The 21,894-nt window shown below is 35.5% G+C and overlaps 1 protein-coding gene across 7 annotated transcripts in view; it reads right to left on the bottom strand.

Moving 5' to 3' along the window:
- Window positions 1-21,894, bottom strand: part of UNC13B (unc-13 homolog B) — a 222,661-nt gene that overhangs the window by 127,722 nt on the left and 73,045 nt on the right. For all 7 annotated transcript variants that reach the window (XM_079112448.1, XM_079112452.1, XM_079112454.1 and 4 more), the window contains exon 7: window positions 14,104-14,161. In XM_079112448.1, coding sequence (XP_078968574.1) covers window positions 14,104-14,161 — 58 coding nt within the window. The remainder of the gene's footprint in view (window positions 1-14,103; window positions 14,162-21,894) is intronic.

Below are 21,894 nucleotides of genomic sequence, written 5' to 3'. Positions count from 1 at the left end.
GGAACAAGAATGAGAGGGAAGCCTTTTACTATATTCCCTTTAACACTTAAAAAGTTTATGCCAAGTATGCATATAAAATACTCAATGAATTAGTTTTAAAATAAAGCAAAAAATAGTTGCCAAATAAGAAAAATTTCTGAATAGCAAATTATATGCCATGAGATTATGCCATCATCATGTGCCGCAGTGGAAAGAAAATGGACCTTAGAGCCAGACATATGCTTTCACCCCAGTGTGCCCATTTTCTAGAAAAAAAAAAGGTGACACCAAAAATAACAACTGGTTGGAAAATCTGAAAAAAAGGGTTATTTTGCACAATACCATGAAAAGTGGCCACCAAGAATTCATAATTAACAAGGACACTAATACATTCTGCAACTTTAAACCAGTGACTTGAAAAGAAACTGCAAAATTTTGACCTAGAGGACACTAAACAGAATTTTCTGAACCCATGATTTCTGTTGAAAAGCACAGTATGACAAAAAAATGACTAGGAAAATTATGGAATTGGACATCTCTCTTATGAATTTAAGTGAACAGCTTAAGCACTATATTATGGCTTCAAGGAGGGCATATGTTTGTAACTAGCCAAGCATGGTGACACAGGCCTGTAACCCAGCCATCTGGGAGACTGAGGCAGGAGGATCACAAGTTCAAGGCCAGCCTTGGGAACTTAGTTAGACTATGTCTCAAAAAATACAAAGGTCAGGGGAGGTAGCTCAGTGATATAGTGATCTCCTCAAGAAACTATTACATAGATTCATTTCCTACATGCTCCTGAAAACATGCTAGTAATAGCTGAGTGATGTCACAAGTTCTCTAAGAGATGTTATCTACTATTAGGCAAGAGTTATCAGCATGGTGGCAATGGTCATCTAGAAAATAAATAATATAAAATGCAAGCTGATGGAGAACAGGTTATAGGCTCTGGTACCAGTCAAGCTTTCTTTGCATCTGGAGGTTTTGCAAAGTGGTTAGGTCTGATGTTCAGGAAGTGCCAGGTCTTCTCAAGTTTGGCATCCTCTGGCATAAAATGCTGGCATGATAGCTGATAGCCCCATTCTCAAAAATGAACACTCGTTAACACAGTAATCATCAACTGGCCTCACTCCTTCTGGCATGGGGTGGATCCAAAATGGAAGAAGGGGATTCTGGAACAGAAACAGATGGACGAAATTCCTGTTCTACTGGATTCCACCATCACCTGACTAGAAAAGCAAGACCTGATCCTCTAGACACTTGCCTAGCAAGCACAGGGTCCTGGATTCAATCCCCGAAACCATAAATAAAATTGCATACAGTTTTAGTGTGGCTAGTAAAGTCTAACTAGCTCAACCATTAAAAAAGACCTGGCCCCTGTTGAGAGGCAATCAAAGCACCCATAAGTTTAAAGCTAGGCTTGTTTGTGGGAGGTAAAGAAATGGGACTAACAACAGCATTGGCAGTATCTGCCCAGAGCTCTGTGCTTGTTTAATTTATGTGGTATTGTACCATTGTCTACAGAGCAGACAGGAACCTAATCTTCCAAGGAAACTATCTGGTTTATCTAGAATATTCTTTGTATTGTCATATTCAGAATGGGCCATTTCTCTACCTCTTTCTTAGGTAGGATATTAGAAATAAAACAAGTCACAGAGTGACAATGAACAGTTTTCAGTGGAAACCAAGAATAACAGGAGGATTTAAGGAGCATCTGAAATGTGTTACAGACTAGGAATATGGTATATCACACCTATTGGCTGAAGAGTAGTGGAAAGCACTGAACACCCCCCCTGCTTCCTAAGAATCAACATGTATCAGTGTGGTGGATGAATACAATGATAAGTTGAAAAGAAAGAGACTAAGTCATTTTATATAAACATATCTTTTTTGAGAACACTGGAAAATTAATTCTTTAAAAATTAATGGTGTTTATTAGAATAAACAACCAAACAGTATATTACTGACAGTGCTTCTGAATGTTTGGTCACTATTATTTCCTTTTTTCTTTCACGTTTTCCTATTTGCACATTTTAGTTGTATATAATGGTCCATTTCATTCCCCAGCATTTCTCCCATTCCCTCCTCTCCTCCCTCCCCATCACCTTTCTTCTATTCTACTGATCTCCCTTAAATTTTCACGAGATCCCCCCACTTTTCTTTTCCTTTTTCCTCTCCAGCTTCCACATGAGATAAAACATATGACCCTGATCATTGTTATTTCTCATGTGACTCACATCCAACAGTTTGAACTAATTCATTCCTCAAGTAAAAATTTAAATAATATGTGGAGTTATGCTCTATTTTGCTTAAGACTGATTCATACTCAGGACATTCTGGTTACACATGTGGTTGAATGAGTGTGTGTGTGTGTGTGTGTGTGTGTGTGTGTCTCATAATACATTTTTAGGTAATGCTGTAACTAATCTAGTAAAACAAACCCTTAGAAGATAACCAGGAAAATTTTTTTGAGGTGCAATGGTGGATTGCACCTCAAACAAAAGTTCAAGCTATCTTTGTTTATTGTTGTTCTTAAGAAGTTATTTGTTGAGACTGCAGTTGTGGCTCAGTGGTAGGACGCTTGTCTAGCACATGTGAGGCACTGGATACAATCCTCAGCAGTACAAAATAAATAAATAAAATAAAGGTACTGTGTCCATCTACAGCTATATACATAATGTTTTAAAAAAGAAGTTATTTGGGGGTTGAGATTATGGCTCAGTGGTAGAGCACTTGCCTCGCATGTATAAGGAACTGAGTTTGATTTTCAGCACCACATATAAATAAATGAACAAAATAAAGGTCCATCAAAAACTAAAAACATATTTTAAAAAGAAGTTGTTTTTTGAAACATTCAAAGTTTATATGTCATTAAGTGTAAAGAGTTAGTATGGAATTATAGGTTGATTACAATAATAAATGATAGTTTTACTATCATACACAACAGTGTGTGTTAATTTCTTGTCATGTAAGTGATCTTTAAAGTCACATTACCAAGAGAAATGACACAGACCCCAAAACCTTTGTTTCTGTCACAGTAATTGTTTAGGGAAGATCTTAGGGATACAGTCAATAAAGTTAAACACTAACTTTAAAAGCTACTTAGAATTTTCAATTAAGAAATCATTGGTACTGTTGAACCAAATTGTGTCAATGTCAACAAAACTATTTCAACTAAATCCCAAATGCAAATAAAATACAGTGAGTTTATAATAATTCACCTCTATTTTGTCAGGCCTGAGATTGTTTTCTATATTTACTGTTTTTTTTAATTATCATATAAGAAATGCATGTTCTTTGGAGAAAATCTGTAAAGTATAATAAAGTAAAACTTGAAAAACAAAAAATTTACCTACAATTTTAGCACTGAAAATCACTATTAAAACTGTATTTCTGCCAGGGGATTAATATCCAGAATATATAAAGAACTCAAAAAATTAACACCAAAAAATAATAATAACCTAATCAATAAATGGGTAAAAGAACTAAACAGATATTTCCCAAAAGAAGAAACACAAGTGGCCAACAAATACATAAAAAATGTTCAATATCTCTAGCAATCAGAGAAATACAAATCAAAACTACACTAAGATTTCATCTTACTCCAGTCAGAATGGCAATTATCAAGAATACAAATAAGTGTAAATGCTGGCAAGGAAGGACATGGGGAAAAAAGTACACATGTATATTGTGGGTGGGACTGCAAATTAGTACAACCACTATGGAAAGCAGCATGGAGATCCTTCAAACAACTAGGAATGGAATCACCATATGACCAAGCTATTCCACTCCTTGGTATTTAACCAAAAGAACTAAAATTAACAAACTATAGTGATATAGCAACTTCAATGTTTATAGGAACACAATTTCCAAAGGCCAAATTATGGAATAAGCCCAGATGCCTGTCAATAGATGAACAGATCTAGAAAATGTATACACATACACACACACACACACACACACACACACACACACACACACACATTTTACTTAGTCATAAAGAATAAAATAATGGCATTTGGTGGTAAGTGGACAGAAATGGAGAATATCATGCTAAGTGAAATAAGTTAGACTCAGAAAGTCAAGGGATGAATGTTTCCTCACATGTGGAAGCTAGAGCAAAAAAAAAAGGTAAAGGAAGGTGCATGGGGGGATCTGATATCCTAAATAAATAGGGAAGACCAGTGGAGTAGAAGATCAGAGGGAGAAAGGAAGGATGGGAAAGGGGAGGAAATATGGAATGAATTTGACAAAAATCACATTATGCGCATATATAGAAGTACCACAGGGAATTTCACCTTTATGTATCTGCAGAATGTACCAAACAAAAATAAAGGAGAAAAAGGAAGATCATCGAGTAGAGGAAGGAGAATAGGGAGAGGGAGGACAGGGGGAGGATAAGGCAGGGACAGAGCAAAGACTGAAATCAAACTCCATACATGTAAAATTTTGTCAAAATGAACCCAACTACTATGTTTAACTATAATGCACTAATTAATAAATAAATGAAAATAAATCCTGTATTTCTACAGCTGGGGATGTAGCTCAGTGATAGAGTACTTGCCTAGCATGCACAAGTCCTGGGTTTGATCCCCAGTACCACAAAAGGAAAAAAAAAAAAAAAAAAAAAACTATTTCCATATTTGTTTTTAACCCATATTTGTTTATAAATATTTTAGATAATTGGAATCATCTTTATTATTAAAAAGCCTATACATAAATCTTCCTTTGGGCAAATAAAATTTCATTTAAAAAGGAAGAATGGATAATTGTGGTATTCCTATGTGATGGAATATTCTCTTAAATAATTTTTGAGATACATGAAATATTTATGTGTATAAGTTTTAAATAACAGGATCCTAACCTTATTAAATGATCCCAATTATATAAAAACAAACTATAAACACATATGCATGTTATTTTCTTTGAACACTTCCTAGTACTGATGAGTTATAAATGTTGTACTAATTTATATATCCTAGCAATGTATCTGAGTACTCATTTCATTACTCTTACAAGATACTGAATCATTTTTGATTCATTTCTCAATTGCAGTCAGTGATGTCATCATAAGTACAGTGGAAAAAAATGAAAACAGCAGAAACTTGTTGAATTAATTAAGAAGTGAAACTATTTGGTATGTTGATATGGTGTGCTACTGCATTCTTTGACAAGACAGTGGTAGAAATATCCTTTTTAAACAGTAAAGATTTAATACCTTAGGAAGTTTAGACATTTGAAAAAGGGACAAATCAGTTTATTCTTTTACATCAACTTCTCATATTCTAGCTGAGGTACTATTTGTTGCAGAGAAGAACTGTATCAAATATGCAGATCAGATTTAACAGCCTCAAAATCTCCTTATAAACTGGAGGAGCGATACTCAATATATGGATCAAATTACATTGTTATATTGGGTGCATGTACCAATATGTAACAATGAATCCCACTATTGTGTATAATTATAATGCACCAATTTAAAAGAAAAGGTACTCCACATGAAAATGCTGACATGCAGATGAGACCTGCAAAAGTAAACATGATGTGCTGAGGTTCAAGGATACAAAAAGCAGCATCTATCTCTTGGTATGTGCTACTCTCAAGTGAAGCCATATCTGAGGAATATATCCTAAAAGAAAATGTATTCATTCTTTAATGTGAATATATAAAATCTAATCTGTTAAGGAAGGAAAGTAATGGGATGTTGTGGTGGTAATAAGAATTTTTAACAAAGATGCAAAGGCAATTTAATGAAGAAAAATCACCTTTTAACAAATGATGCTGAGACAATTGGCTAGCATCACACAAAAATACGGTTTTAGACCCTTAAATCACTCCACACACAAATGCAATACATGAACCCTAACTAGATCTTACAATGGAACACAAAGTGAAAAAAAAGAAATTACAAAAATTGGGGATTTGAATATAGGATAGATATAAGATGACACTATGAAATTGTTATATTTTTAGTTATGACAGCAGCTTTGTAATCCTATGTGAATTATATCCTAAGGTTAAAAAAAAACAAAAAAACAAAAAAAACTTAAGAACCTTAAACTTTGCTTAGTAGGATTACTGTTGGTAGTAACATTGGTATATTACTACTGAAATATTCTTCTTAAAATTTTTTTTAGTTGAAGATGGACACAATATCTTTATTTATTAATTTATTTTTATGTGGTGCTGAAGATCAAACCCCTGCCTCACATATGCTAGGTGAGTGAGTGTTCTACCACTGAGCCACAATCCCAGTCCCTGAAATATTCTTGTGTACATTATAGGACACAGCAAAAGAATAAATAATTTGAAATTCTTGGGAACAGAAGTTCTTGCTGAAATAAAAGTAAGATATATGGAATGGAGGAACAACAGAAAAAACCCTGTGGAGAGGATGTTAAGTGCTAATTACCATAGGAACCTGAGTTGTGTTGTTATTTACTAGCTCTACCCATTACACATGAGTCTTTTGAGGACATTCCAAAGAAGTAATAGTATTCCTGTGGCAATAAGCATAACAAATGCCAATACTAAATACATAGTTCTAAAAATACATAGTTCTCATTGAAGAAAAATACATAGTTCTCATTGAAGAAAAATACATAGTTCTCATTGAAGAAATTACTTCTTCTAAAACTGAGGCAGAGAAAGAACAAGATGGCTCTGAAATATCATATATTAAGAAGAGAAGGAAATAGGAAAGAATAATAGGGCAATGTCAAAAGGACCCAAGATCCAGTTTAAAGGAATATCCACAGGCCCAGTTTGGGAAAATCTGAGCATCAAAGAGAATGACAAAACTGAATTTTAAAACATTTAAGTTAAAAAAAAGATGGGCTGGGATTGTGGCTTAGCAGTAGAGCGCTTGCCTAGTATGTGTGAGGTATTGGGTTTGATCCTCAAAACCACATAAAAAATAAATAAATAAAACAAAGGTATTGTGTCCATCTACAACTAAAAAAAAAGAACCTATAAGTCCACAGGGATCCTCATTTCAAAAAAAAAAAAAAATATATATATATATATATTGTGCAGCTACAGAATTTCAAACCTCTGAGGGACCATCCTTTCATTTTACATATTCTTTTAACTCATTTGGGGAACTACTAAATAAGTAGTGATTTTATTCATAGCTAAGTTCTTAAAACTAAATGCAGTGTTTCACATTTTAAACTCTTTCAAACACCTAATGGCTTTATAGGGGCTGGTACAGAAGTGTTTGTACTTCAAAGCTTAGCATATTCACCCAGAATACAGTAATGTCTTTATTGTAAGGGTCGGTCTGTGTTTAATTCAGTCACATAGTGCGGTTTATAACTAGGTGAGGTGAGGTATTTGTAAACTGAAGTTATTTAGAAGTGCGAGAAGGACTTTGAGAGAAGGACTAGTGTTCTTAGATTGTGTAGAGGCTCTAACTAACACAAGCTGTCCAGAAAAGAGTTCATAATGTATTGGCTCTAAATATGCTTAGTTTTTAAATAGTCTTTCATGACCTTTGAAAAGCTGCATTCTGGTCAGCAGGTCCACGGTCACAAAGGGCGTAACATCTGATAGTAGAAAGCCTGCCTGCACGCCCTCAAGTGTGTTTCGAGCCTGTTTCCTTTTCATTATTGTATTAGGTAATCTTGTGTCCAAAACATCTGGTTTTATGCTTGTAACTTACTTAAATACATCTGCAAACTCAGTGTGATATTTACTCATTCTGCAGAGCCCTCATCATTGGCTGGCAGCATTTTAGACACAGCAGTGGCTCAAACAAAAATTCTTGCCTTGCGGTTTGCTCTTTCATTGCTGTTCTTTAAAAAAAAAAAAAATCTAATTATTATCAAGCACAAATCTAATTGTTATTTAAATCCAGTTATGTTATTGATGTAGGGGTGCTCAGCGGGCATTTGATCTGAAAGGCCACATTCACAGCAGCTGCTCTGTGCACTTTGGAAGCTCTTCAGGTAGCCCTTAAAGCTTTATGCTGTGGATGCCAGCAATTGGCTGGTCCTTGAAATCAGTGGCATTTGACATATGTGAACTATGTAAAGCATTCCCCTTCCTCTTGATCAAGGCACAAGATCCAGGGAACTCTCCATCCTCTGCCTTTCATAAGGGTGCTTAGGGTTAGGGTCCGGCCTAGAGTACCCTTGGATGATTTCCGTAGGCCTGGTGATTCTTGTCATGCCTTCAGGGTGTTGTTGCTCTGCATAAAGAGAACATTCTGTGGAGGTGTGGTTGAAGCATCAAGAGGAACAAAGTGGGATTTCTCCAAGTTTACCAAATGATTATGACCTGCTTTTCTGCTGCTAACAATTTTGTCTAATAAACATTTATTTACATAGCTGAAAAAAAAGAACCATTTAGACTAGGCATGCCCATAATTTCAGCAACTCAGAAGGCTAAGGTATGAGGACTATGAGTTCAAGGCCAGCCTGAGCAACAGAGCAATAACCCTTCTTTAAAAAAAAAGGCTCTAAGTACATCTTTAGATGGATGTAGTCAATAGCGGGGACAAAAGAGGTTGAACCAAAACAATCTCTTACATTCAGGAACTGGAGTCCCTTGAGACAGATAACTTCTGGAGACTTACACGTGCACACCAATGGGACAGTCAGTCTTTACCAGCCCCACAGAAGACAGGGAACAACCAACAAACAGAGGAGCAAGACCTCTCCTGGGAAGAGTAATATTATTGTTACTATTCTTAAAACACATGTATCTCTTGAGTCTTAATGTAAAGGAAGCTTTTTTTAAAGAGCAGGACAATTAAGGTGAAGCTCTGCTGCCTCTCATAAAATTTATCCAAAACTTTTGCACATTCTCCTCAAGTCCTAGGCTTTTAAAAACTACAACCCACAAGAGCATTTCTACTGTTTTCTTTCATAGCTTTCCCTGAAGCATAAGGCACAAGATAGCCTAGCTACTTGAACTGGCAATAACATAGAGGAAAAAAAGAGATAAAACATCATCACAATAATTATAAATTGAATATCCCTAATCTGAAAATCTGAAGTGCTCCAAAATCTAAAACATTTTGAGCATCACATTGGCACTCAAAGTTTCAGATTTTGGAGCACTTTGGATTTTGAATTTTCAAATTAGAAATCTCAACAAGTAATGTAAAACACCAAAGTCTTTCATAAGGACCTAAGCATTTCATATAAAGGACACTTAACCTGTACCCTACAACATTTGTTTCCCTAAAGCATTTTAAAATAAATATATCACATTTATTAAAGTATGGGGAGCCATCCTTATTTAGCAGAATCAGACTAGGTTGAACCATGGGGCACAGAGGTCTGGCTTCTAGGAACTGGCTACCACGGAGGAATATCCCAGATTGCCAGGACGCATGTTGGCACTGTGTGAGAATGGTTCCCTATCTGCTTCTGTGATAGTTCCCCTAACAAAATGGCCCCCCTATCCTATTCATCACAGATGGAGTCCCTTCTGGTCCAGGTCCCTTTGTGTGTGACTATAAAATAAAGGAGAGTTGGGTTACTCCATGTTGTTAGAGGCCCGAGCTGGTATGGCCAGACCTGTCACACCCCCTCTCATTTAAAAAGAGTATTGGCTCTTGTGTTTATTGATTAGATAAGTTTATGGGTAAGTGATTGATTTATAGCCAACATCATCCTCCAGCAGTTAATATGCAGGACGTGGCTCAGAGACTCCCACATTAAAGGAAACAAAAACATCTTAAAAATAAAAGTAAATATAGAATGTTATTAAATCAGAAAGTTTTGACCTAAAAGCTTTAACATGAAAGAAACATTTGAGAAGCTAGCCTTGGTGACTTTGCTAGACTGTTTTCAAAATGAAAAATAAAAGTGCTAGGGATATAATTTGGTAGTACAGCACCCCCGGGTTCAATCTGTAATCCCAGAAGACAAACAAACAAACAAAACCATTGGGAATAAGCACACATAAGCACACAGTACATCTTAATACTTTTAAAGAACCCCATCACCTTTAGTAAACTATCCAGGGCTGGAGGTGTAGCTCAGAGACAGTGCTTGCCTACCAAGTGTGAGGCCTTGAGTTCAATTCCCATCGGAAAGAAAGGGAGGGAGGGAGGGAGGGAGGGAAGGAAGGAAGGAAGGAAGGAAGGAAGAAAGGAAGGAATGAATCCAATAACAGGGGCTAGAGAAACTCTTGTATTGAAGACTTATGATAACAATGGTTTCTTCACAGCAGCAAATGATTTTTTCCATATTTTTATTGGTGCATTATAATTATACATAATGGTGGGATGTACTGTTACCTATTCATACATGCACACAATTTGACAATATAATTTCAGTCCTGTGATTTCTGAAAACACTTTGAAGACACTTCACTACTAGTAAAAACTGATTCTCATACATCGGGAAGTGGAGAGGTCAACCACACAAAGGAATCTCAGTACTAGGAAATCATGTTACAGCTAGAAAAGTCCTAGAGATTGTGTAGATCTACTCTTCCCATTTTATACATCAAAAAACTGAAGTAAAGAATTTCAGCATCATACAAAGACAGCAGACAGCAGTCAACCTGGATCAAGAATAAGGATTCAACGACTCCTTTTTGGATTTGAGGAAAAACTAGCTATGGCATCTGTTAGCCACTGATCAACAGGGTTGATCTGGCTGATCTGGCTGGCTAGACAGATGTCCCTTTCCTCCCTTACCACTCCATGTGCATCCCTCCTGAAGTTGTGTACTTGGTCATAGAGGTCAATCTTGCCCAATAGAGGAGGACCATTCTTCCATTAAGGGTATACAAATAGATGCGCTCCCCTGCAAGAACCTTCAAATGAGCTCTCAATCACTTCATTTCTCTTAGTTATAACTCTACAAGCATTAAAAGCAGTATATTATTAAATATTAGTAAAATTTAAGTCTATAACCCCACATCCCAGAGAAAAATTTGATTAATATTTTGGTGCTTCTTTCCCTAGTAGTATTTCCCACAGTTGTAGAGATGCATTTACAGAAGTGTAGTAGTCTCCTCAGGCTGTCATACCAAAATACTACGAGTGGGTAGCTTAAACAACAGAAATTTCGTGCTACATATTTTAAGTTTCTTCAAAATTTCCCTATTAAAAAATATTTTGTATTTTTATTTTTTAGTGCTGGAAAATGAATTAGGGTCTTATCATAAGCACACTCTCAACTACTGAGTTACTCCCCTAGTCCCCAAAGCATAATTTAAAATAATGTTTAATATTGAGTCTTATGACAGTTATCATTTACTATATAACTACAAAGTTATTTTCAAGTTTTTGCTATTTAAATAATTCTGCAATGACATTATTTACGTAAATCTTTTGTCTGTTGTAATTACTAAGTATAAATTTCCAGAAATTCAGCTACTGAGTCAAAAGCTATTAATATTTTAAATGCTTTGGTATGTATTGTCAAACTGCTTCCCAGAAACCTGTACTAATATGTATGGCCATATGCACTAGACATTATAATTAGAATAAAATATGTTCCTAACTGAAGAAATAGTGTCACAGAAGACAAGAAATCCAAGGATTTCTTTCTTTAATTAAGGAAAATTAGAGTCAGGACAACAAATGAAATGTATGGTTGCTAATTAGATCATGCCATGGAGGAAAAAAACAGACATTTTTGTGACAATCTGGGAATTTTCCATGTGGACAGCATGTCAGATAGTATCAATGTTAATTTCTCAAATATGATGTCATTTCTCTTAGGAAATACATGTTAATGTGTCCTGAAGTATACAGCTTACATGCAAATGATTGAGAAAACATGTGCATCGTTGTGCATGTTTATATAAAGACAGCTATACAGAAATAGGAAAGAAAATTATGAGGGAGAGGAGGGAAAGAGCGAATATAGCAAAATGTTAACTGTTTAACCTAGTCAAGAGCAATGGGTGCTCACTGAACTGTTATTTCAACTTTTCTGCAGGTTTAAATTTTTTCAAAATAAAAATATGAGAAAATAGATAAGAGACATTAATGAGCTACTCATAAAAAAATAATGAAACTAAAGTCCAGAGCAGCAGCGCATGATTATAATCCCACTTCCCCAGGAGGCTGAGGCAGGAGGATCACAAGCTCAAGGCCAGACTAGGTAACTTAGCAAGACCTTGTCTTAAAATAAAAAACAAGAGACCTGGGGATATAGTTATGTGGTAAAGTTCCCCTGGATTCAATCCCCAGCATCATCAAAGAATAAAGTATCTAACAAACATATGAAAAAGTGTGTGAGAATTAATAAACGTGCAGATTATTTATTACTTTTATTTCTTCCTGCCTTTGCTTTTTAATCACTTCAACTGCATTTCTTCAAATGAGTCTAGGAAGGAACAGGACACGACATCTCAATCATTCCATTTCACTTCTCACTAGCAGTCTTGAAAAAGATTTAAAAGATTAAAAAGGTCCAAATTAGCTCATTACAAGGAGTTTTGGAAAGCATCTTTAGACATCAATTCACAACCTAGTATTCAATTTACATTGTTTTTGGCCTCCTATGATTCTAAATGTTTGACACTAAATAGCAAAGCAAAGCAAAACAAAACAATGTGATTGTAATACATCATATTAAAAAATGGGTTTTCTTAAAGAAAAAAATGTTGACCTTTGGCATTATACTTTTATCAGGAGAGTGTCCTGTGACATATACATAATGGAAGATAATCAACAGATTTACAAATTTGAACAAAGGTTTTTCTTCTCAAAAGAATATGAAGGAAGCAGTGGTTCAACATGCAGACTATGGGTCAGGTTGTCTGTGTCTGAATGTTTACTTCACCACTTACTAGCCAAGTGATTCATAGCAAATTACTCACAATCTCCTTGTGCCTCAGTTTCCTGACATGAAAATGGGTACAAGAATAAAATCTATGTCTTAGGTTTTCTGTGAAGACTAAATCAGTACATTTAAGCTCTAAGAACAACATCTGGCATATTGTCAGAGCTCAATATATGTTAGTTATTATGCTATTATTATTACCACAAAAACTGCCATCCACAGTTGATGGAATATGGCATTTGATTCAGAAAACCTACAGCAACACAGAGAAGAAAAATAAGTACATACACATATGTACATGCATACTTAGACACCTCACTGGCTGAAAAATTAAAACAGACAGACTTCAGTTTTCCCTTTAGTGTCTCCTTAATATATTCGAAAGAAATCAAGAAGGAGAAATATACCAACAATACATAACTCATTTCCAGAAGGAATCTCTGTGATCTAAACAAATTAATCCCAAGAGAAATGACAGGTTCTCTCATTCAGTTAATTCATTCATCAACCTTTATGGAGGGTTACTACGTGTCAGGTGTTGAGCCAGATACCAGAAATATAAAAGGAAAGAATGTCTATCTTTGAAAACTTTGTGGAGTTTTGGTTTGTTTGTTTGTTGTGGTGCTGGGGATTAAACCCAAGGTCTTGTACATGTGAGGTATGTGCCCTGTCACTGAGTTATATCCCCAGTCCAAAAATTCTGTGTTCTTGTCAATTAAATACACATAGCTTATAAGACATGACAGGTGACGGGCACGGTGATATACACCTGTAATCCCAGCCACTCAGGAAGCTGAGGCAGGAAGATTATGAGTTCAAAGCCAGCCTCAACAAAAGCTAAGCAACTCAGTGAGACCTTGTCTCTAAATAACATACAAAACAGAGTGGGGGATGTGGCTCAGTAGTTGAGTGCCTCTGAGTTCAATCCCCAGTACAAAAAAAAAAAAAAGATATGACAATATGACAGGGTGATGTGATGGGCACAGGGTATATGAAAGCAGAGGGGAGACACATAAGCTAACTTATGGGAAGGAGGAAACAGAGGTGATGACATTTAAACTGAGTCTTAAAAAACAGGTAAATAGGGATAGAGAGGGTAAAATCATACATCCAGGGGGAAAAGCTAGCAAAAGGAGATAAAAGATGAGCACCACTGCCCCACCTAAAACCCACAAAACCAAAAGACTCATTCCTGAAGTTAATGAGTGAGCAGTCACTGCAAGCTTGTGCCAGGATAGAATAACATCTAGAATCACTTCTGCTTACACACTGCGTCTCCACCCTCCCTGACTCAAAATAAGCCATATCTCAAGAAGGGACAGAAAGCTGAAACAAAGACAGGTTCATAGGCAAGTTTCTCACTTACAACACTGGGCGGCAGCAGCGGGCAAGGAGTTCCTCTGGCTTTCTTCTTGAATAGGATACTAGAAGCAGAAAAGAGAAAGAAAAAAAAATGTATAATAAGAGGCCCAAGTAAAAAAGGGAGGAAAAAAAAAATCACAGCTACCTATAAAAAGATTTAGTAAATTTTTTACTGAACATAAACAGAACATCCCACTACTATTTTCCATGTGTGATCTTGATACACAGGCCAGACTACGTTACAGTGCTGGCCCAATTAGCTGGGCTAGAATACGACAGCAGAGGTTGTTCTGGCAAGGGCACGTTGACATCCGCCTAGCTTTGCCAGGCAACTGTAGAGAAGCCTTAGTATTTGACAATCCTCTGAGTTCTCCTGTGGCTAATGTATAGATATCCCCAATCAGGTGATAGAACCAAAAACCTCTCTGAATACCCATTATGTGCAGGATAATGTTCACTGAGGGAATAAAGTGTGATCATAATGAGGAGTTTCAATTTTATTCTAGTGTATTGGAAAGTCATTAAGTGTTTTAAACATGGGAGAGATATGACTTAATTACACTTAAAAAGTCTTTTTTTAAAATTACACTTAATAGCTGGCTGCTACTTAGATGAAAAGCAGGGTACAAGAAAGGAACTAGACTAAATCTTTGAGTACACTAGACAAAAGCTGAAGATATATACATAATGATGTTAATGATGAAGGGCACTTCATGTGATTGGATCCAAAAATGTAAAAAACTTTTTTTTTTTAATTTGGTACCAGAGATTGAACCCAGGGGCACTCAACCACTGAGTCACATCCCCAGTCCTTTTCTGTATTTTATTTAGAGACAGGGTCTCACTGAAATGCTTAGTGCCTCACTGTTGCTGAGGTTGGCTTTGAATACGTGATCCTCTTGTCTCAGCCTTCTGAGAAGCTGGGATTACAGGCATGAGCCACTGCACCCAGTGCAAAAGGCTTTTTGTGTATACTTTTGTATGTAATATATTTTACAAACAATAAACTATGACACAAAATAACACTGCTATTGCCACTTCCAATAGGGAATGAACAGAAGTCATGGAAAATTTAAATAATATAATAACATTAGTAAAACTGCCCCTCACATAAATGCTCTAAACTTCTTGAAGGTTAAACATTCACTTCAAAGTGACAAAGGGACTTGATTATAAAAAAAATAACCATTACAAATAATGCTGATTTTTGTAGGCAGTTCATAGGGATAATGTAAGGAACTTTAAATATTAACTAGAAGAGTTCAGACTTAAGAGATGAAGAGTAGACATTTTCAAGAGCCACATTTAAAGAATATATCCCAGGCCTAAAATGGAAAGTTGAAGTCCAACCACAACAAAATTAACACTTAGATAACTAAGGAAAAAAAAAAAAAAAAAAAAACCTATAAAATCTATCTGCAAAAAAGAGACAATAACAGTAAAAAAGAAAGGAAAACTACAGGAAAATCTCACTTATGAATATAAACGCAAAAATTCTAATTACTAGATTACCAAGCCAAATCCATCATGTTACATAAGTGTGTAATATTTATATGTGAGTATGTATGTATATGTGCACATATGGCATGAAAATATGTGTGTGTATAATATATATAGATGTGTATGTGTGTGTGTATGTGTCCTGACCAGGCAGATTTTAAATTTTAAATACAAGGACAGGTCAATATTTGATAAATACATTCATGTAATTTGCTACATTAATCAGATAAAAAGAGAAAAAGTATGTGATCTAATAAAGACAAGAAAATATTTGATATAATTTCATTGTTTCATGACAAAAAAGCTTAGAAAACAAAATTTCCTTAATCTGATGAAGGGTATCTACCAAAATCAATGACAAACATACTTTATGACTATCAATGAGCTCCGCATGGTAGTTCACACCTGCAATCCCAGCTATTCAGGAGGCCGAGGCAGGAAAAGTCAAGGTTGGAGCCCAACTTCAGCAACTCAGTGAAACTGTCTCAAAATTTAAAAAAAAAATTTTAAAGGCTGGGGATGTAGCTCAGTGGGAAAGTACCCCTGGGTTCAATCCCAGTACCATAAAAAAGGACTCAGGAAGAATTCTCTTTATAGTTAGGAAAAAGACAGGCTCTCTACGCTCACTCTATCGAATATTGTATATTTGTCATCCCTTGGTTCCAGGACTCCTTCTCCAGTGAATACCCAAATCCACAGATGCTCAAGTCCCTTGTGTAAAATGGTACAGTATTTGCATATAACTTATACACATACTTTTGTATCCTTTAACCATCTCTAGATTACTTATAATACCTAATACCATGTAAATACTGTGTAATTAGTTGTTATGCTATATTATTTGGGGAATAATGACAAGGTGATAAAAACTTATTACACAGCTAAGGAAGTAGCTCAGTGGCAGAATGTGAGCTTAGCATACATTATGCCCTGGGTTCATCTGCCAACACCATCAAAAAAAAAGTGTTCAGTATAAATTCCTTTTTTTAAATATATATTTTTTCAACCCTAGTTGGGTTGTATCTGGAGATGTAGAACTCAGAGAAACAGAAGGCCAACTATACTAGATGTCTCAGGCATTGAATTTTTTTAAATAAGGGGTCACCAAAAATAAGGAAAGTCTAATAAAATGTTGTAAGCAAGTGGAGCCTAAGGAAATATGACACCTAAATGGAATACAGTAACTTAGATGGTATCTTGACACAAAAAAATGACATAAGATTAATGACATGAGGAAATAACTATAGAACTTTAAGCTTTATTTATTTATTTGGGGTAAACATATCTATTTTCTCCAAACATTTGTTTCTTTATAGTAAAAACATTAAAGCTTAATTTTTTTAGTTAATAAAATATATAATAATAAAGTACCAACTCTTCAGTTATAATAATATATTAATATGGGTTTGTTAATTATAACCCAAGTATCATGTTAATGTAAGATGTCAATAACAGGAGAAACTTTAGGGTGGACTTGGGATAAACTCTCTGAACCATCTGATCAGTTCTGTATCTTCTATAAATCTACACCTGTTCTGAAAATTAAAGTGAGTTGATATAAACATATATGTACAGCAGGTCATGGTGGTGCACACCAATAATCCTGGTAACTTGGGAGGCTGAGGTAGAATTGAAAGTTCAAGGTCAGCCTCAGAAACATTGCAAGACCCTATCTCAAAACAAAAATAAAAAGGACTTGGAATGTAGGTCAGTAGTAAAGCATTCCTGGGCTTAATTCCAGTACCAAAATAATAATAATAATAATTAACATATGTATACGCACATACATAAAATCTCAAACAAAAAATGTAAGGACTGGAAACAATAAAAACTGTCAAAACTGAAAGATTCAAAATAAGCTACACGGAAATCTAAGACAATCTCTAAACTATTAGAACAAATAAAAATTGCTGAATAAGACCAATACTTTAAAAGAAAATGAGCAGTAGGACTGGGGATATAGCTCAGTGGTATTAGCATGTATGAACATTTATGTTCCCCACATTTATCTGTAGAAATCTATTCACCAACATGATGTTATTAAGAGGTGGGTCCTGTGACAGGCTGAGTGGTTCATGAGGACTGAGTCTTCATGAATGGCATTAGTATCCTTTTAAAGAGGCCCCTCATGTAAAGGCAAAACAAGGTACCATCCACAAACAGGAAACAGGTCCTCACCAGACAACAAAGCTGTAGGCACAAATTCATAAATTCATAATAACATGTTAATTAAAAAAAAGAAAACAACTCACAGGTCACCTTAAGAAGTTGCTGAGGCAGTAGCTCAACATTCTGAAAATTGATAAAGAGAAAGTTCCTGTATAGACTGTGTTATAGTTTGGATCTGAAATGTCCCCCAAAAGTTCACATACATGTTGATGGACTGGTCCCCAAAACAGCAGTGTGCAGAGATGGAGCCTTTAGAAGATAACTAGATCATGAGGGCTCTAATCTCATCAATGGATTTAGCCATTGATGGAAATATATAGACAGATATAGTGGGGGGTGGGTGCTGGAGATTTAACCCACACTTTACACTGAGCTACATGACTAGCCCCCCACCAACTTTTTTTTTTTTCTTTTTTGAAACAGTCTACTTGCTGAGGCTGGCCTTAAACCTGTGATCCCCATTTCAGCTTCCAACAATGAATTCATAATTTAATGAGAAGTGGTAGAAACATAGTAGATAGGGCCTAGTTGTAGGAAATAGACCCTCAGAGGCATATTCTTAAAGGCTGTATTTTATCCTTGGCCTTTTCCTTTTCCCAACTATCATGTGGTAAGTAACTCTGTTATACCATGTGCTCTCCACCATAATGTTCTGCCCTGCCACGGCCCAAAAGCAATGACCAAGTGACCATGGACTAAAACTTCTGAAATGGGAAGCCAAAATAAATCTTTCCTCCTTTAAGTTGATTTAGCCAAGGTAATTTAGCTATCTAAAGGTGACTAACAGACTATATTTCAAGCAAATCAAATAGCTGTTAAAAAAAAAAAAAAAGCTCTATTTGTAGACAAATCATAATTAATAAATTCTGAAAGACTAATATACAAATAGGAAAAAAAGCATCCTTTTGAAAGCCCTAATAAAATAATGATCGTTATTTACTGCTAAAAGCATTGGGTGAAAGACTGATGGAAGAATTTTATAATGAATAAAATAGGCTGACAGTATTTGAAGTCTTGTCAAATTTTAATGCTAAAAGTAAGATAAGACAGCAACTGCCTACCCCCAAAGATGAACTTCAGTCTAAATCTCAATCTAAACCTCAAACTACTAGATATAGTTATCAGCTTAAAGGAAATAAAAGGAATGAAAGAACATGAAAAATGAAACCTTAGGGACACAATCAGATAAATCCAGAATGTATGGAGTTCTACAAAACTAGGGAAACTTAACAGTTACACAATAAGAATAATTTAAGAGACAAAAAAACCAAGTGTGTACTTTTTGCTTAATATTGAACAAATCAACTATAAAAAGGAAATTTGAACTCCTACTATGTATTAGATGATGTTAAGAAATTATTGTTAATTCAATGGGATAATGGCACTGTGGTTATTTTTTAAAGGCATTATCTGTTAGAGATACACATACTATTTTTATTCCAACAAAAAAAAAGGGAGAGTAATTCTATATTTTTTTCATGTTTGAAAATTTCCATTAGAAAAGTTTTTAAATGGAGTAACAATCACAATGAAATACCACTTCATACCCACTAGGGTGGTAATAATAAAAAAAAATAATAAGTATCGAAAAGAATGTGCGAAACCTAAAATCCTTATACACTCACAATAGGAATGGAAAATGTCACAGTCTGGCAGTCTCTCCAACAAACGGTTCAGCATAGAGTTACCATCTGACCCAGAAATTCCACCATCAGGTCCATATCCAAGAGAAATGAAAATGTATGTCCACACAAAATTTTGTATGTGTATGTTCACAGCAATATTATCTATAACAACTAAAAAGTATAAACGACTCAACTGTCCCTCAACTCTTAAATGAATAAACAGAACATAGTATATCTGTACAATGGAATGCTATTTGGCAAAGGAATGAAGTCCTGTTACTTATCACAACATAGATGAAAGCTTGAAAACATTAAGCTTATTGAAGGGAGACAGTGAACAAAGGCACACATATTATATGATTCTATTTACATTAAATGTCCAGAATAGGTCAATGTAGAAAACCAGAAGGTAGACTAGTGGTTGTCTAGGGCTAAGGAGTATGGGATTGGAGAGTAATGTCTAAGGGCAAAGAGTTTTGTTTGTTTGTTTTTGTTTTTTTTAATGGAGTAATAAAAATGTTCAAAATTTAGCCAGGCATGGTGGCATATGCCTGTAATCCCAGTGACTTGGGAGGCTGAGGCAAGAAGGTTGCAAGTTTGGGACCAGCCTCAGCAATTTATTGAGGCCCTAAGCAACTTGGTGTCTCAAAATAAAAAATAAAAGGATTGGGATGTGGCTCAGTGGTTAAGTCCCACTGGGTTCAATCACCAGTACCAAAAAAAAAAAAAAAAAAAAAAAAATTAAAAGTTCAAAATTCGTGATGGGGATGGATGTGTAACTCTGAATATTCTAAAAGTCATTGAACCACACACTTCAAATGGGTGAACTATATGATCTGCATGAATTATATTCCAATAAAGTTGTTAAAGAAAAACAGGGTAGTTTTGAGCTGGAGATGTACCCCTGGTTTCAATCCCCAGTACCCAAAACAAGAGTAGTTGTTACTTGTCCCAAATTTCATTTCTATACCTTTCATTTAACTCACTATGGATTACATTGTTTCCCCCACAAAAGGTAAATTGAGGGCTGGAAATGTGGCTCAGTGGTAGAGCTCTTGCCTGACGAGCATGAGGCCATGATTTGATCCCTAGCAACACACACACACTCACACAAGATATGTTAAAGTTCTGACCCTTTTTCGGAATTAAAGTCTTTGCAGATGTAATCAAACTAATCCTATGACTGGTATCCTTATAAGAAGAATGAAAACTTGAACACAGACCTGCAGACATATGGAAAACACACAGATGCATGTGTCAACAGAGGCTGAGATTAGAAGGATGCATCTAAAGCCAAAGAACAGCAATAACTGCCATTAAAGACAGGAGAGAGGAATAGAAGGTTTCTCCTCTGAACCTCTAGACTGAAATGAACTGACCCTGCCAACACCTGGATTTCAGACTTCCAGCCTTCAGAGCTGTAAAAGAATAAATTTCAGTTGCTTTTAGTCACAGAATTTGCAGTACTTCATGGCAGCCTTAGGAAACTAACACAGTCATCAAACCATAGCATTATGGCTTCTATGAATGTCTATGAATGGATACTGGTTGTTAATCATCAAATCCAATGACTCTTTTTCAGAATTCATTTTCTTTGAACATGCGATACTATCAAGAATCTCTACCTTGAATTTCTTTTTTCTTTGTCCCATAACTTTCATTTGTTCCCTTTGTTCCATGAATCTTCCCTACTCTCTCAATTTTAGGCAGCTCTTTCTCTGTTCCTTTTATTTCCCAGGATTATATATTTAATGTTTCCCAAAGTTTTGTTCTTCTTTAATACTCTCTCAAGCTCTGCCTAAACAAGTTTTTCCACTGCTGACTTCAGTTGCTACCCACAGGTTAATGAATCCAAACTGCATGCCTACAGCTCCCTACCCCATTCAACCTGAGCTCCAGATTTTCTCATGAAGCCATTTCTAGACATTTCCACTGAATTATCTTCTGCCATTCAAATTCTTATAATAAGCCTTGTTTTTAATAGCCCAATATATCCAAAAGTAAACAAATATATTTATCTTTCTCTTGCACCACCAGTAACAAAAAAATTCCCCATTCCTGATGCCTCCAGATTGAATTGTGTTTTCTTCTTCACACAAGATTCATCTCCAAAGATAAGTTATGACAGCAGGATCAAACAACAAATGCAATAGTCTAAACATCTCTAAAAAGAGTACACAAATAAGGATAATATTTGAAAATCTGAAAGGAAACAGAAAAAATACCTTCTGCTCATTTGTGTAACAAAAGAAGACAGATTCCCTAGGACCATCTCCCTCTTCAACAGTCTGAGTCAGACTTGTCCCACTGTCCTTTAGACGGTGAGAAATAAGTGGGAAATGGAGCTTTCTAGTGAAATTTCAGGCTATCTTTTAGCTGTTCTCTAACTTTATTGCAATCTGTTACTTCATTCTTCAGGATGACATGCTCTTGGGCCCCTTCTTGGACAACATACAAATATGCTTCATTTGCATATTGCAAATGGGGAAAATCTCTGATAC

Source organism: Sciurus vulgaris, assembly GCF_902686455.1.
Source record: "Sciurus vulgaris genome assembly, chromosome: 15".
In the NCBI taxonomy this organism is placed as follows: domain Eukaryota; kingdom Metazoa; phylum Chordata; class Mammalia; order Rodentia; family Sciuridae; genus Sciurus; species Sciurus vulgaris.
Note: the sequence above shows the minus strand (reverse complement) of the source record. Positions and strands in the feature narration are given on the sequence as shown.